The 17,767-nt window shown below is 33.5% G+C and overlaps 1 protein-coding gene across 1 annotated transcript; it reads left to right on the top strand.

Moving 5' to 3' along the window:
* The first annotated feature begins 11,986 nt into the window (after positions 1-11,986).
* Positions 11,987-17,037, top strand: LOC100024716 (olfactory receptor 6C76-like). The gene is made up of 2 exons (XM_001375863.4): positions 11,987-12,882; positions 17,001-17,037. The coding sequence occupies exons 1-2, from the start codon at positions 11,987-11,989 to the stop codon at positions 17,035-17,037; spliced, it is 933 nt and encodes a 310-aa protein (XP_001375900.4).
* The last annotated feature ends 730 nt before the right edge of the window (positions 17,038-17,767 follow it).

The raw sequence follows: 17,767 nt of genomic DNA, 5'->3' as shown, positions 1-17,767 counted from the left end.
GCCCTTACCACTCTTCTGCCTTGGAGCCAATACACAGTATTATTGACTCCAAGATGGAAGGTAAGGGTTTTAAAAAAAAAAGCCTGTAGCAATTTCTCAACAACTTTGTAAGATGAATTATGTTGAAAAAATATATCTGTCATCTATTTTGTTACCAGAAAGAGATCTTGTTCATATGTGGGAATATTTCATATAAATTTATTTATTTCTTGGGGAGTAAACAGAATATTGTGCCTTAAAGTCACCACATCCCTGTTCCATCCTATTTCAAGTACATCTCTAAAAGGAAACAGGCCTCTAATTGAATTTGGTACCTATTGGTCAGTTGGACTAAGATGAGTTTCTTTAAGACAAAATTTTCTTGGGGCTGGAATTGGTTTCTGTGTAGGAGAAGAAACATGAGAAACTGGGATTTCAGGAGAAGGGTCTTGGGGATTAAGTTCAGCCAAGATTTGTAGACCATGAGAGAACCAGACTTTTAGCTGAGCTATAGGAAAGGTGTTTTCCATCTCTATTTCAGAGAAGGAAATTTCCTCATTTAGAGGTTCAGAAACAGGTCTGTCAGGTTCAGAACTGTTTTTGGTGGGGTGGATGTTTGCCAATTGATCCTGTAAGAAGCATTTTAAATTGGCTAATTGGGCTTGCATGTTCTCTTGCATGTTTTTTTGTGTTTTCCTGTGTTTTATCTTCATATTTTTGCATTTCACCTTCAAATATTTTTTTATGTTAGTATCTCTTAACACAGTACTGAGGAGTACAAAAAGGACATTACCTAATAACATAAAAAATTGGAAGTATCCTGAATTTATCAATGTCCCTAATTCTTCAACCTCCATATAAATGTTGAAGAATGTAGTATATATTTATATAATATATGTATATATAAATAATAAATATATATATATATTCAAATTAAGGAGAAAAGAGAGAATTAAAAATATTTTATACTCACCAGCTTTCGCAGGTGTGTTTCAAACTATTTAAAAGGCTAACTTGAGTAAGTAATAAAGAAAGAAAGAAAAGAGATTTCACAGAAATTTGAGGGTTCTGTTCACAACCTTCATGGATAAGCCAGACTGTCAGATAACTTTAAATCTAGGTTTAAATGGTCGTCAAATAAAGTTCCCAAGTCAGTCTGGAAATTTATGGTAATTAATTAATAAAGAGGGAAGAAATTTAAGGAGAAGGAGGAAAGAGTATATAGGATTTCTCCAACCTGGCCTATGCCAGGAGGAGTTTTAAACTCCCTACCTCTAGGTCTCTGAAGAAGATCAGAGGCTACTGAGAGGGAAAAGTTGGAAAGTAAAGTAGGAAAATTCAGCCAGAAACTCACCACAAAACCAGACAATAGCTTGTAGCCATGCTAAGATGCCGAAAGGCTGAGCATGCACCTCTCAGCTTACTCTTCACCTCCAATCAGGGAGAGAGAGAGAACTTGAAGGATGAAAAAACTCAACTATATAGATCTTTCATCCTTGTGTCTCTTCCTCTAAATTTTCATATCTATTAATCTTATTAAAGGCTTTTCCCTCCAGGATTGCCCATACTTTTCTCATCTTCTTTGATTTGATTATATCTTTAGAGTTATTTAACACTTCTTTGTTAAGTTCAGCTTTTGTGAGTTACTTGACCTTTTTGTGATTAATTTAACCTTTGTAGTTACATATTGTTAGTTTGTATGAGATCTAAAAATAGACTTAGCTTAAAGTTCTAGCTTCACTATAAGGTGAGAACTAAGTACCTTCATTGTTCAATCAGGAGATTACAACTCTATCTTCCCCTAAAGTACGGTTTAAGTAGGGTGGAGTAGTTTTTAAAGTTCATACTGGTGGAGTTGTGAATTGACCCATCCATTCTGGAGGGCAATTTGGAACTATGCCCAAAGGGAGCTAAAATAATTTCTGTTCTTTGATCCAATCATAGCACTGCTGGGTTTCTACCCCAAAGTGATAATTAGGAAAAAGACTTGTACAAGAATATTCATAGCTATGCTATTTTTGGTGGCAAAAAATTGGAAAATGAGGGGATGCCCTAAATTTGGGGAATGACTGAACAAATTGTGGTATCTGTTGGTGATGGAATACTATTGTGCTCTAAGGAATAATGAACTGGAGGAATTCCATGTGAACTGGAATGACCTACAGTAATTGATGGAGAGTGAGAGGAGCAGAACCAGAACACTGTACACAGAGACTGATACACTGTGGTACAATGGAATGTAATGGACTTCTCCATTAATGGTAATTCAGTGATCCAGAACAACCTGGAATGATTTACAAGAAAGAACATTATCCACATTCAAAGGAAAAACTGTGAGTAGAAACATAGAAGAAAAACAACTGCTTGATTACATTGGTCAAGGGGAATATGATTGAGGATGTAGACTCTAAATGATCACCCTAGTGCAAACATCAACAACATGAAAATTAGTTTTGATCATCGAAACATGTAAAACCCGGTGGAATATTGCATGTTGGCTATCTGTAGGGTTGGGGGAAGGGGAGAGAAATAATATGATTCTCTTAACCAAGGAAAAATGTTCTAACCTAACTATTTATATAAAAGTTTCAAAAAAAAATGATAATTCCAAGAGTCTTATAAGAAAGAATGCTAACCACATCAGGAGAAAGAAATGTGGGAGTAGAAACACAGAATAAAAACAAATGAGTTCTCATTTGTTCATATAGGTATAAGTTTGGGGGTTTTGTTTTTAAAAGACCAATTTACTGCAAAAAGAAATAATATGGAAATATATATATGTGATAATATTTGTATAACCAAGTGGAAGAGCTTATTATATTCAAGAGTGGAGAGGAAAGAAAAGAAAATATATAAACATGAAAAAAATTTTAATTTAAATTAAAAAAATCGACACTAACTCTTAAAAGCAAAAAACAGCACACTAAAGTGATAACTAAAGAGAACAATAAACTAACCAATATAAAGTATTATTGCCAATACAGAGATCCTCCAGAATCCAAACTTGAAGTAAGGTATATCTGTAAATAATTATTTCCACAATTATTATATGAATCACCATGACACATTTTTTTCTTAATGAAGTGAACACTCTTTACATTGGAATTGAACAGAGAATAAATAACTTAGAAAAGAAAGTGACAAATATTACAATGTAAGTGTATTTCCTAAAAATTATTGCCAACTAGATAGAAATAAGTGACTTTAGGAAACAGAAAGAATTACTACTGCAAAATCTAAAAGCTGAAAAAAATGAAAGAAATACAAGATGTCTAAATTCAAAATCAACTTATCTGGAAAAGTCAAGAGTAGATAATTCAACCATGAGGAAAAAACAATTTATAGTTCTCCAACATAAGGAAAATTCCTATTCAATTGAACTCATGAGAGCTTCAAAATATAAAACAAAACCCTCCACATTACTGACAAAACCTATCAGGAAGAGCTAAAATAGTAAATCTTTTCAAAATAACTACAGAAGGAACAAAATATTTGAGAATGCATCTACCAAGAAATACCCAAGAAGTATACAGATTTAACTATAAAACACTTTGAAGAGATTAACCAAAAGAGAATTTTTGAAAAATCAATGAAAGGCCTTATAGTATATCCAGCAGTTGCTATTTTCACAATTGCCCTAAATGGAAACTAAAAGGAAGTCCAAAAAATTAATATATATGGATATAATGGAATATTTTCATAACACATTAAAAGGCATAATGAATTATTTCAAAAGCAACTGAGAAGATCTTTATAAACTAATGCAAAATGAAGTAAATATAAGAACATTGACCCCAAATCGTTCAATTATAAACCACAAGGCCAATGTACTAATTATGAAATGTGAAATCCATCTCACTTGAAAGTTTTGATGGATTTAAAATGCAAGATGAAACATATCTTTGGATATAACTAATCTGAAAATTTGTTTTATTGAACTCAGTATATTTGTTGTAGAAGTCCCTTAATTTTTAGTTTTGTTCAGTTAGGAAGTGGAGGAGAGATAATTAATATTTCTAAAAATATATAGATAAACAAAGGAAAATAATTAAAGAAACAAAAACACCTCCTATTACCACTCATTTAAAGTTTTTTTTCATTGATTTTAATACAGGATTAATAATACTCTCTTAATTTCTATCTCTAGGGATTTTTTTCCTTTTCTTAATCAATTCCTCTGAGACTAAAAGAAAAATAAATAAATGGTTTATTCAGGAAAACATATTTCTACCAAGAAGGTCATGAAAATGATAAGCAAGGAAAGGTAGAACACATGTTTCATAATAATATTTTCCTCATTTTAAAACTTAGAATTCAAGGAATTATTTTCACAATTACACTCAATAGGGTTCCCAACATTTCAGATCTAGTATTTTTCATAGGGTTAGAAAAATGGGTTGAAAAACACTCATGTAGCTCACTAGTCAGACACACCTGAGAAAGTCTTTTGCATAATGTCTTATGACTTTGTGCATTTGTGTGATAGACAAGGCAATAAAAAGGTGTCTGTCTATAAAACTCTCTTCCACTTGAGTCTCTCAAATATTACCTCTCTATTTAAGTAAATTAGTAGAACTTTTGAGTTTAAACTTACAGATAAAGTCATCAAAGTTACCCAGAAAAGTGAGTATATTTTTGCTTTATCTTCTTAATTTCACATTTGTTTTTCTATGTGCTATAGTTAATAGAGATGCTTTCTAAGCATTTCCTTCTCAATGCATTTCATCCTGACTATTAGGCTTATTATCTTGAAAATTAATGGAAGCTTATCATTATTAAAGTCCTATGTGGACAAAAAAATAATTCCTGATATAATCTTTTTTTATATTGAATTGTGGATGCTTTCAGTTTTATTCTTTAATGAGTCCTGTCATGCATGGCCACTACTTATATAATTCCATAGTATTTTGGAAGGTATGTAAAAGGGTTGGTGCTCTATGTCCAGTGGGATATAGGAAGAATGCACTTCAAACCATGTTTGGATATTTTGCAAAAATATTATTAAAATTATAATGTATACTAATCTCTATGTAATGATATTCTGCATTTAATTAGCACTTTCCAGACTTAAAAATTTTACTGCAATTCATGAGGAAGCTTCTTTGAAAGATTACTCATGAGAAAAGCATCTCTTGCATCTATCCCCTCTTCCCTATTCAAATAACTACCACTCTAACCCCTCATTACCTCTTTTCTGGATATCAAAGTGACCTCCTAATTGATCTATTCACCTCAAATTTCATCCCTTCCAAAGTCATCTTCAAAAGAGAGGGCCAAATATTATTCCTAAAGTCAAGTTTGACCTTGCCACACCCCTGGGAAAGAAGTTCTGATGATGTTATCATTCTAGACATATTATAATTTTCTTTGTCATTTAAAGTTCTTTCCCACTTGACTCCAAACTATCATGTATGTATGTATGTATGTATGTATGTGTGTGTGTGTTGTACTAGATGGCTGATGAAGTCCCTTCCAGTTCTTGGATTCCATGATTCTGTAATTTTTGTATTTTCCAGCCCAATTACATAAGACTCTCCATTATGTAAGCCATAGTCCAGTCAGTCTTGTGTTCTTAATGTTTCTCATACACATCTTTTCTTCTTTATGTATTTGATCAAGTTGTTGCTCATGTCTGGAATATATTCCCACCTCATCTCTATCCCTCCTACATAAGACCTTTTCTGATTATTCTAGCTGCTTATCCCCCTTTCTCCCAAAATTGATTAGTCTTTGCTTTACAGACATTTTCTATACCTATATGCCTTCATGTCATTTTTTTTGAGATAATATAAGCTTCTTAAAGGTGAACGTATCTGAGTTTTGTCTTGGTATCACCACTGTCTTTTATAGTGCCTATTTGGCAAGTGATAGGGCTTCTATAAATAAATGATTTATTAGTTGATAGATGACACTCACAAATAATGAGTTTATAGTAAAGTTGTTTTCCCCAGGTCAATTCATTTCTAGATCATTGTCAGTTCTGAACACCACATTTTGGCATGGATATTGAAAATCTGAAGAGAGTATAGAAAAAGAAGCAAGGATGATGAGGGGGTTCATATGATGTGAGAGTAGATTGAAGGAATGTTTAATTTTAAAGGTGAGAATTTTCAGGTGAAAAGGTTATAGTGATTTTTTACTATTGGAAAAATTACTTAAAGATTGATTAGACTTAGACTTATATTTATATTGTTTATTGCCATAGATCAAATCTAGGAGAAGTAAGAAGACCTTAGTCTAAAGGCCTTAGTTAAAGACTTCACTTGAGGTCTTTAAGCAAATGTGAGATATCAATATTTCATTATTTTGTAGAGTGGCTTCTTTTTCATACATACATATATATATATATACATATACATATTTACATGCATATATATACAGCTGCATGTATCTTTCATATATATGTATATTTTATTTGATAGGCACTAAAAGCCATGAAACTCTGAACTTCTGTGATTATGATCTGTTCAGCCCTACCCCTTTTCTAACTTTGTGCCAATATTACCCTTACAACATGCACCATATCATTTCCCCTGGTTATCATCTATTGATGGGTGATTCTTCTCTAACTTTTCTCAATTACTACTCAACTCAATTCCATGTTTTCATCTAGACCTTTCCTCCTTGATCCTCAGGGATGCCCAAGAAGCAGTACTCAAATTATTTCAACTAGAACATCAGGAAGGTTCCTCTTTTACTCTGTTTGACATTCCCTCTTAGGTCAAGAGTCACACTGTTCCCTCCAAAAGGCATCACCTACCCTTTAAGAATTTTCCATTCCTGAGTTATAACAATCACTGTCACTTGTAATGTTGCTCTACCTAATGCTACTCAGGTTTCCAGGGACCCCAGGAACAATATTTGGTGAAGTGTCCCTCTAATTCTCTTTTGACTACCCAGGAAAATAATGGATGCTACCTTGTTTGAACTATGTACTTAGGTGAATCTAATATTATCCATATTAGCCATAAAGTATAGCAAAATACATTGCTCTGTTTTTAGAAATAATAAGCTTAAGATAGTTCTTTGGATCTAAGGCTAATAAAGCACATCATAGAGAAGTATAGTTCAGCTCAATAGTTAGAAATATTTCTAAAGATTAAATATTTTCAAAGTAAGATGAACTTCTCAAAGAAATAGTTCATTTCCTAACCTTTCTGATCTTTAAGCACAGGTTGGATATTTCACACCCATCAAATGCTAGAGGGATAACAGGAAATCAGATACATTGATATATTATTAGTAGAGCTATGAATTTGGCCTGCCATTCTGGAAATAAATTTGAAACCCTGCCTCCAAAATTTAGTAAACTGTGCATTCTCTTTGAATCTATTGTAATACTACTAGCAACAGAAATATATTTTTATTCATTTATTTTTAAATATCTTTCCATATTTAAATAATTCATTTCCTTCCCCTTTCCCCTTCCCCCTCCCAGAGCTGACAAGAAATTACATTGGTTTGTACAAATGTTATTCCTTGATACCTATTTGTAGAACATTAATTTTTGATATTGAGAGAATATTTAAAACCTAAACTCCACACCACATACCCATATATACTTGTGATAAGGGATGTCATATGTTTTGCTTTTGCATTTCTACTCCCATAGTTCTTTCTCTTAATGTGGATAGCATTCTTTTACATAAGTCCTCCAGGACTGTCCTGACTTGTTGCATTGCTACCAGTTGCAAAGTCCATTATATTGGATTGCTTCACAATATTTTACTTTCGTGTAAATAATGCTTCTTATATTGTTTGCTTCACTTTGTATTAGACCATTAAGATTTTGCTAATCTCCTCTAAAATTGTTCATTTCATGATTTCCTTTAGCACAATAATATTACATACACTATATTTACATTCTATAATTTTTAGCAATACCCCATTAAATGTATGCTGCCCTCTAAGTCTCCAGTTTGGGTCTATTATGATAAAAGCTGCTATAAATATTTTTCTATAGATAGATACTTTAAAAATGAATCTCCTAATAAAGAAAACTACTAGTACAAAAATACTCATAGCCACACTCTTTGTTGTAGAAAAAATGGAAAATGAGGGGGTGTCCCTCAATTGTGGAATGGCTGAACAAATTATGGTATATGATGGTGATGGAATAGTGTTGTGCTGTAAGGATTGATGATCTGGAGGATTTCTATATGAACTGGGAGAACTTTGATGAACTGATGCAGAGTGAAATTTACATGATGGTAGCCATATTTCAGGGAAAAACAAATTTTCAAATACTTTAGCCATGAGCAAAAAGTTCTGAAGATGAATCATTTCACCCATCTCCTTTAAAAGAGATGATGCATTTTTAGATATAGCCATTGTGGGAATTTGTTTAATTGGTCTATTTTTTGTTGTGAGGGTTTTTCTTTTCATTTTTAATTGTTTATGGAATGGGGAGAAATTAGTACATAAAAATAAAATTATAAGCATATTGAACATTGAAAAGAATGTATATAACTACTATTTTGATGATTTGTGCTCCATTCCCTCAAGTCTCAAATATCTCAAAAATATGGAAATCTAGAAAACACCAGAAAGAACACATAAGGGATGTTCATCACACTTTGGGTTATAGAGACATTAAAATAAATCAATCACTTAATTCACTAATCTAATTAATCATATACTTAATTGCTAAGTGTTTCTTTCTTCATTGTCTATTGTCCTTTAGTCTCCACTTCAAATTAAAAAAAAATGTAAGGGAAACAGAAGACAGCTTTCTGCTCATCACAGGTCCTCAGTACTCTTCAGACATTATGTCATTTCTAAAGAGAACAATGTTTTTGTTTGTTTCCGTAGGGGAAAAAATGGATTAAAACAATTGGCAGGTGAAGTATCTGAAAAGCAGAATTTGGTAAGTAACATACACAATATTTAAAAAAAGGAAGAAAAAAACACAGGAAAGTTTTAATTTGCTGTTGTAGGCAATGAAATGAAAAGAGAAAGGCTGAAAACACAGAGAGAAAAGGATATCAATTCAGAGAGTACTAAAATCTAGTAAAGTTTCATTTGGAGAATACATGCCAGAACTTAATAGATTTAGATCATGACAATCAGAAGAAAGCTTAGAAAATCCCAAGTCCTGTACCTAGTTTTTCAAATGAGGAATTTGAGGTCCACAGATGATATAGACAGGATTTTGTGTCCATTTCATGAGGTAGCATTTTAAAAATAATTCTTAAGTGATTCAGAGCATTTTAATATGGCTATTGATTTCTTGGATTACCCCTTCTTGAAGCTTCCTATTAACATAATTTAATAAGTTTCCAATTGAAGAATGGACTTTTTTATTTAAAATTTATCTCTTCTCTACATAGCTTAGAAATGAGACTTTATCAGAGAAACTTGTGGCAGAGATTTCACCCTCCCCCCAGGTTCCTGATTGTTTCCTAACTTTAGTTGCATTGGTTTGTTTATGCAAACATTTTAAATGTATGTAGTCAACATTATTAATTTTACCCCCACTGATATTTAATGCCAATCTATGACAATAGGAGAGGATAGGTAAGTAGATGGAAAATATCTCTACTACTGGGAAACATATACTTACTATCCTCACCATGATTGCATATCATCTTTGGGGAAAAATGTCACTTTATTTTTTAGTTTTATTTTGGATAGACATTAATAAAAGTATTTTGAATCATACCCAAGTGCTCAAATAATTTATTGGGCAAATTAAAAAAGAACAGGTTTTCTGAATTCTCTGGCTTTTATAAACTACTTTTTAGTTATCTTTGATCTTCCCTGTCCTTCACTCAGCTGTGTGTAATTCTCTATTCAATAAAAACATCTAATAAAAACTGCAATCATGATTTTGGGAGCCAAGGTGGCAAAGTAAAGTATACTCCTTTTACCTGAAGCCGAGAGAGAGAGAGAGAGAGAGAGAGAGAGAGAGAGAGAGAGAGAGAGAGAGAGAGAGAGAGAGAGAGAGAAAACAAATGAATCATCTAAAACAGGAAAAAATGAAAACAGGAGGAACACACTCATTGGAGTAAAAAGAGAGTAGCCAAGGCATCACATCACCTATAGGAAACTGCTGAACTGGGACCAGCCCAATATGCTGCTACTCTGCCAGAAGCATCAAAGTTGCAGAATGGTCATGAGACAAGCCTGAACCATTCAGTATGGGTATAGAATGTAAAAAGTGGAACTGGTTAGCCTAAGCCACTTGACATGGGTAATGAAGGAAAAGAGGGAAGGAACTTACATGCCCCCAAATTGGAAAGTGGCAGGAAAGTGGCAGAGTGCCTAAGGCAGCAGAACCCAGAACAGGAGACTTGCACAGACCAAGCCCCATGGCAGGAAGAGGGAAGCAACAGAGAGGGGACTAGAACAGCCCACAAAACAACAGGGGAATTGGTACTATGGGGAGTAAAATCTAGCTGGACAAAACAACTCTAAGCCACTTTAGAGCAAGCCAACAAGACCACCCACCTCTCCAAATACCCTGTGGGAAAAAAGATAGCTAGGCCTACTCCAAGTACCAGAGACAAGTATTCTCCAATATTTTAAAAGTTTTACCTCTACCCCAGTAGCAAAGAAGAACCTGAACAAAAAGATAGAGTAATGGGGGAAAAAAACTTAGAAAATAAGCAAAAGACAAAGAAAAAGCTTGACCTCAAAAAATTACTTTAGTTATAGGGATGATGAAAATACAGTTTCAGAGAGAGCATAATAATTACAAAAAATAAACATGTAAAGTCTCAAAGGAAAGTAAGAAAATAAGTCAAGCCCCAAAAATAACACCTGGAAGAAAATTAAAATAAGTTGAAATCAAATAATAAGATGATTAACAGAAAATTTCAGCATCTGAGAAAACATTCATTGAATAAATCAATTCCCTAGAAATTTCATCAAGTCAAAAGGGAATGGAGGCACCAAATACTTGAAGAAAACAACTCTTTAAGGAATAGAATGAACCAAATGAAAATGGAGGAAAAACAAATCAAGACACTTAATAAAAACAACTACCTTTAGGAGTAGTACTGGAAAAATAGAAAAGGAAACACAAAAAGTCAAGAAAGAAAATAAGTCCCTTCCAAAATTAGAATTTACAGATCAAAACTAGTGAATCCACATAATTTCAGACATCGGGAAACAATAAAACCGAATAAGAAGAGTTAAAAATAGAAGAAAACCTAAAATACCTCACAGGAAAACAATTGACCAGAAAAATAGATCTAGGATAGATAATTCAAGAATCATCACAATATCTTGAAAGCCATGATCAGAAAAGACACTGGACATCATAGTACAAGAAATCATCAGAGAAAGCTGCCCCCAATATGTTCAAAAAAGAGGGAAGAAAAGAGATTGAGAGCAATTATCAATAACTTCCTAAAAAGACACCAAAATAAAATACTCCAGGACTGTTATCAACAAATTCCAGAATTGCCAGACCAAGGAGAAAGCACTACAACCATCTAGAATGAAACAATTCAAATATTATGAAGTCTCAGTCAAGATTACACAGGATCTAGCAGCTTCTACATTAAATGAATAGGAGTCATGGAATATGATATTCCAAAAAGTAAATGATCAAAGATTACAAACAGAAATTATATAACCAAGAAAACTGAGCATAATATTCTGGGGAAGAAATTTGATTTTTAATGAAATGGAAGAGTCCCACACTTCCCTGACCAAAATAACAAAAAGCAAAGTAGAGATGAAATGAAAATTTGATGAGCAAATTCAACCCTCAAGAGAAGCATAAAAAAGTAAGTAAAAATTTAAGGTTTCTACAATACTGAATTGGATACATTCATACCTGGGAAGATGACAATGGAAATAATTAAAATATCTATGATATTAGAGATACAGGTACATATGAAGATAGCTAAAATTCTTAAGCTATTTAATCAACATTATCACTATTATAGCAATGAAAACGAGTATACAGAGAAAGAAGAAAGAAGGGATGCTGAATATGATGGTGACTGTCATTTCTTTTGTTTGTATTTACAGGTCTAGCAGAAATCTGGAGTGAACCATGAGAAATAAAACATCAGTGACAGAGTTCATCCTCCTGGGACTGACTGATGACCCAGAGCTACAAGCCATGGTTTTCCTTTTTCTCTTTCTTACCTATATTTTGAGTGTGATGGGAAACCTAAGCATCATCACACTCACCCTCCTGGACCCTCACCTCAAGACTCCTATGTATTTCTTCCTCAGGAACTTCTCCTTCTTAGAAATATCTTTTACATCCGTCTGCATTCCTAGATTTCTGTTCAGCATAGTAACTGAGAACAATATAATTTCCTATAATTCTTGCATGGCCCAAGTATTCTTTTTAATTCTTCTAGGTGCAACAGAATTTTTTCTGCTGGCAGCCATGTCCTATGACCGCTATGTGGCCATCTGCAAACCCCTACACTACACAACCATCATGAGTTTCAAAGTCTGTAGTCAGCTTGTAATCAGTTCTTGGCTGGCAGGTTTCCTCATTATCTTTCCACCAGTCATCATGGGCCTCCAGCTGGAGTTCTGTGACTCTAATATCATTGATCACTTCACCTGTGATTCTTCTCCTATGCTGATGATTTCTTGCACAGACACCAAAGTGTTAGAGGTCATGAGTTTTTGCTTAGCTGTGTTCACACTCATGTTCACTTTGGTATTAGTGATTCTCTCCTATTCATACATCCTCAGAACTATTCTGAGAATTCCCTCTGCTCAGCAAAGGAAAAAGGCCTTTTCTACTTGTTCCTCCCACATGATAGTTGTCTCTATATCTTATGGAAGTTGCATTTTCATGTATGTCAAGCCCTCAGCAAAGGAAGGGGTAGCTTTGAACAAAGGAGTAGCAGTACTGAATACCTCTGTTGCCCCTATGCTAAACCCTTTCATTTATACCCTGAGGAATCAGCAAGTGAAGCAAGCCTTTAAGGACATAATCAGAAAGATATTTTTCTCAAATAAATGGTAATTTTGATGAAACATAACTAAAATTTAAATGACTTAAGGAGATCCCTTTCTTCTCATTACTTTTATTGTATGTTTTTCTCTCTCATTAATTAACTAATTTAGTTCCCTCATTTGATTTTCACAATCCATAATCATTAAAAAGCTATTTCTGAGAATAGATGATGTAATGATGATATTTTGTTGTCATCCAATGATATCTCAAGTAATTTTCTTTCAAAGTATTTACTTTCAGAGAGCAGAGCAGTGTTTACTTTCATGATGTTATATTCTACAAGCTATTTGGGATATTTCTTTGAGTTTTTGCCTTTACATCCTTATAGTAAAACAAGACTCATTATCCTACTATCACAAATTTCATTTTCTTTCAAAAAACATTTTCTTGTTTTATGTTCTCTACTTATTATATTAGATTCGAAATGATTTCTAGTTGCATTTAAAAACAAAGTTCACTGTTCAATTACTAGTCTTTGTCACCATTTAAGAAATTTAAAATATTATTTGATGGGAAAGAGTATATCAAGTAACAGAAAATAAAAGGTTGAATTAGAGACTATGAGCAAGGAAGTCTTTTTTTCAGGAATTAATTTTATTAATTCTTTCATTACATTTTTACATTTCTTCCTCACCTCTGTCTCTGATGATCCCTAATTTTCTTCAAAGCTCAGCTCAAAAAACACCATTGGAAGTTATTATTCCTGATGGGCATTCATCTCCCAATTGTTCTTGCCTTCCTTCCAATGTTATCTTATTGTTATTTTTTTCATTCCTATCTCTATTTTCTTTTTCATCTTCCTTGGTTAGATTTTAAACTCCTGATAGGTAGAAACCTTAGGATTTGCATAAAGACTTAAAAATTTATATAGACATAAAAATTAAGGTTCCTCAAAAACAAAAGCTGTTTTATAAAACATAATTTTAACCACAAAAGTGATTATATTTTTAGAGAGTAAAATGTAAAAAGGTGAAGGTAGAAGGGAACTAAGATATGAAGGCTTTGAATGCCAAACAGAACAATTTATATTTGATGCTGGAGACAACTGAATTAATTCAGTAGTAGAATGACATAGTCAGATCAGCATTTTAGGAAAATCAGTTCAGTGGTTGAATGTAATTTTGATTGAGGTGGGGAGACTTTTGAAGCAAACTGATAAAGTAGCAGGCTATTGCAATAAGGCATATGTGGGTAGTTAGATTTCTCAGTGGATCAAAATGGACAGTTCTCAGTATCCTTATTTGCCAAATAAGGACCACTGAGGTCTCCTGAGGTCTGGAATAGTGGTCTTATAAAAAGGAATAACAGCATATTAACATAGAAACAAGTATTTGGGAGTTCACCCTAGAAATGGTAGAGGGAAAAGGATATCCCAACATCTCTTTGGACAGATGTAGGTAATGTTCCCTGTCCCCTGCCACACACACACACACACACACACACACACACACACACACACACACACACCTTAGCTTTTTGTCAGCTCAAGAATCCTTTAGGCAAAGAAGAGAAAGGTGAATAGACTTATCACATGATTCATATTTTGTTCACTAAGTCTATGCTTTTGTTTTGACTTCTTGTCTCTGAAGACACTGGCCTCACTACTGCCTGTTGGAAGCCCTTTGTCAAGGTTAATTAAATTTCAGAGTCATTAGGGATTTTTGAATTTAGATCTCCAAGGGCCCTTGTGTTTATGCACTTAATTGATCCCCATGCATTCACAGCAAATTGAACAGATCAAACATGAGTGTTATCATACAATTTATGGCAATACTTGAATCTCTATCCAGAGAGGTTAAGTATGTACTCTGTCACAAACAGCAGATCCTCACATTTCTGTCTCCTTACAGTGACCTTAACTTTCTTTTACCTTCTTGGAACATATGGAAATATTTAGATTTAAAGTGGAGTAGAATCTCTGATTCATTTCATTTTATAAGTGAGTAAAAGAGTCAGGAGCCTTCGGTATTTTGGGAGATAGGAATTTAGGAGAATTGTGTCAAGTCCAATCTCTATACAGGAACATGTCATTGTACTCATACAAGGGAGTGTATAAAAAGGAAAGGAATTTTGTATACTATTACTACCACTGCTACAGATCAAAACATGCCAATTTTACTTTATTTTCTTCATGATTTTTTTATTGTATGTGTGATATGTGTCTTCTTTCACAGCATGAGGAATATGGCATTATATGTTGAATAACAATGTTGGCATGAACTATATTAAACTATTTACTGCCTCAGAGAGGGGGATGGAGGGATGGAAAAATCCGGATCAAGAAATGTCTGATAACAATTGCCAAAAATTGTTTCTACATGTAATTGAAAAAAAAATAATCTTTTGGATGAAAAGGGATCCTTAGTTTTGGACTTCTGGCTTTGAGAAAGAACACATGGTTCCAGATTTCCTTTTAGGCCCTAAAGGGAGAGAAAGAAGAATTTGAGACAAATAGAGGGTTCAGCACCTCAATCATGTCCTTAGCTTAATATATTGGAGATTTTTGAGAATTTCCCCTTAAGGGGAATTCTCTGTCTGTCTGACTCAAATGTCAATCCCCAAGGAAAGGCTTATTTATTCTTTGTACTATCTCATATATCCTCATCTACCTACTTAAGTAGATTAGTGTTTATTATCACCTTGGGTTTATTTTTTCTTTCCTCTATGTGTTCTTTGTGGAACTGGTAGAGTCAAGTTTTGGATATAAAGGTTGTTATTCCTTCCTAATTAAGAGATCACAATAAGTATCTCAGTTAGAATCTAGATTATTTCCCCTAGAGGAACAATTTTTGGAGAGACAAATAAATATAACTGGATTTTTTACTCTTCTCTAAGGAGATCAGAGTGCCCAGTCTCCGGATTGAAACTCCTGCTTTGCCTTCTGGAAGGAATCAGTTTCCCTTGGAGAAAAATGAGCAAAGAAGTCTTGAGAGATAATTATCAATTCACTTATCCCTTTGAGCCATAACTAGATTGACCCATGTAGCACACACATAACCTATGTGGTCAACATAGCACACACAGACACACACACATACTCAAAGGAAAAATAGAAAGACATCTCATTTCCTCATATAGGATGTGACATTCTTATCTGTTTCCCTTGGCTTTTAAGATCTAAGTTACATTGTGCTCAGAGATCAAATTTCAAATTACGTTTGTATAACTTAATGGAGGTGCTTATTGGATCCAGGAGGGGGGAGGGAAGAGTGGAGAGAAAAACAAAACCCAAAATATGTAAACATAGAAAAATATTTTTAAAATAAAAATAATACATTTAAAATAGAACATAAAAACAGTAATACAATTATGATTATACTCATCCAGAAGGCTGAGATTTAAAATATCAAAATATGAAGAATCATACAAATCTAAAGGCATCTAACAACTGCAATAAACTATTTGTCCACTTTTATAGATGATATAACAGACTTTTGTTTCACTTTCAATTAGAGCATCTTAATGAAAAAAGCAAAGAAATTTCTTTGAGAAAATGTCAAAGAGAGAAATTAAGTAGTCTTTTTGTGTGTGTTTGTGGACAAAGGAGTAGAGAAAGTTCCTCAGAATGGGGATTTCACTCTTACATTGCACAATAATACACATAAACCAAAAGAATTCATACCCAAAGCAAATAATATACTCAGAATTGTAAAGATAATGAAAATTACAACTGATTTACAGGAAAACTAGAATACAAAAGTATTGTTATTTTGTTATCTAAAATAACTGTTTGGTTCTTATTGAGGAGCAGCAATTACAGGGCTTCTAAATAGTGTAGTAGTCCTTGATAAAAAGGAGATCCAAAGCCAAAAAAGAACAGAAAAGACAGGAGACAGACAGACAGACAGAGACAGAAATAGAGACATGAAATAGAGAGAATGGATTCCCCTAACTTCCTAGTTATTCTGATATACTCAGTTCTCATAGCCTTCTAATCTACTACATCTCTACTACATACAGGATGATCATACCCTCGATTTTGCCATCACTCAAAAGTGTTACACTTCTATCTATAATAACCAAATTAACTTTATTTCATTATGATCTTTTAATATTTCCATCTTTCTCTATAACTCATTCCTTCTAAACATGTGCTACATGCCCACTGTGACCTCCAATAAGTCTCTCCATCACTCACTCCTTGTCTGGCTACATTCTTCTGTTTTTCCAAAGTTGACTACATGATGAATCAATTCAACTGAAAACCAATCGATTACTCTTAAATCTCTTATTTCCTGAACTTGCAAAGCCCCAAGCTAAGATTATCACTATATGCTGCTGCTTCTTCTTCTTCTACTCACATTTGAACTGAGAAATCATGAAACTGCTCCACTATAAATCCATCTAGTCACTCTTAAGTAGGGTCCTTACTACAAGTCAGAAATACAATTTTCCTCTCCTTGATTGCCCATTTTACACATCACCGTTTTTGCTATACACCTTTTCTTCTTTTTTCAAGCCTACAACAGCATTCTATTCCCCTAACAATGCCCACATTTTACACTGCTCTGCTGAGGACCTCACATCATATTTCATTAAGAAAAGTGAAACCATTTGCCAGAAGATCACTGTTCTCCTCTCCTCATCTCATATATTCCTAACATTATTCCTCACTATTGCTCTTTCATTACAGTCTTTAATGATGAGATGGTGCTTTCCCCTGGAAAAATAAAAAGCCTTCACATGCATCCTTTGTTAAATGCAACTGACTATGAGTTATTTACATTGCTCTGATTCCAGAACAATGAATTTCCTAAAAACCTTCAAAACTTTCTAAAACACAACCATCAAAACCATTTTTTTAAAAGAGAGAGAAAATAAACTGCTAGAACCTGAGGTCCCCTGTTCTGA

Source organism: Monodelphis domestica, chromosome 5 (assembly GCF_027887165.1).
Source record: "Monodelphis domestica isolate mMonDom1 chromosome 5, mMonDom1.pri, whole genome shotgun sequence".
Taxonomy (NCBI): Eukaryota; Metazoa; Chordata; class Mammalia; order Didelphimorphia; family Didelphidae; genus Monodelphis; species Monodelphis domestica.
This window is presented reverse-complemented; position numbering and strand designations above follow the sequence as displayed.

Bases quoted from the DNA above. Each gene is read 5' to 3' on its own strand.
- LOC100024716 (XM_001375863.4), top strand. From the start codon at position 11,987: ATGAGAAATAAAACATCAGTGACAGAGTTCATCCTCCTGGGACTGACT. The intron at 12,883-17,000 runs TAAGGACATAAT...ACTCATTCCTTC, and splicing joins CAGCAAGTGAAGCAAGCCTT to TAAACATGTGCTACATGCCC.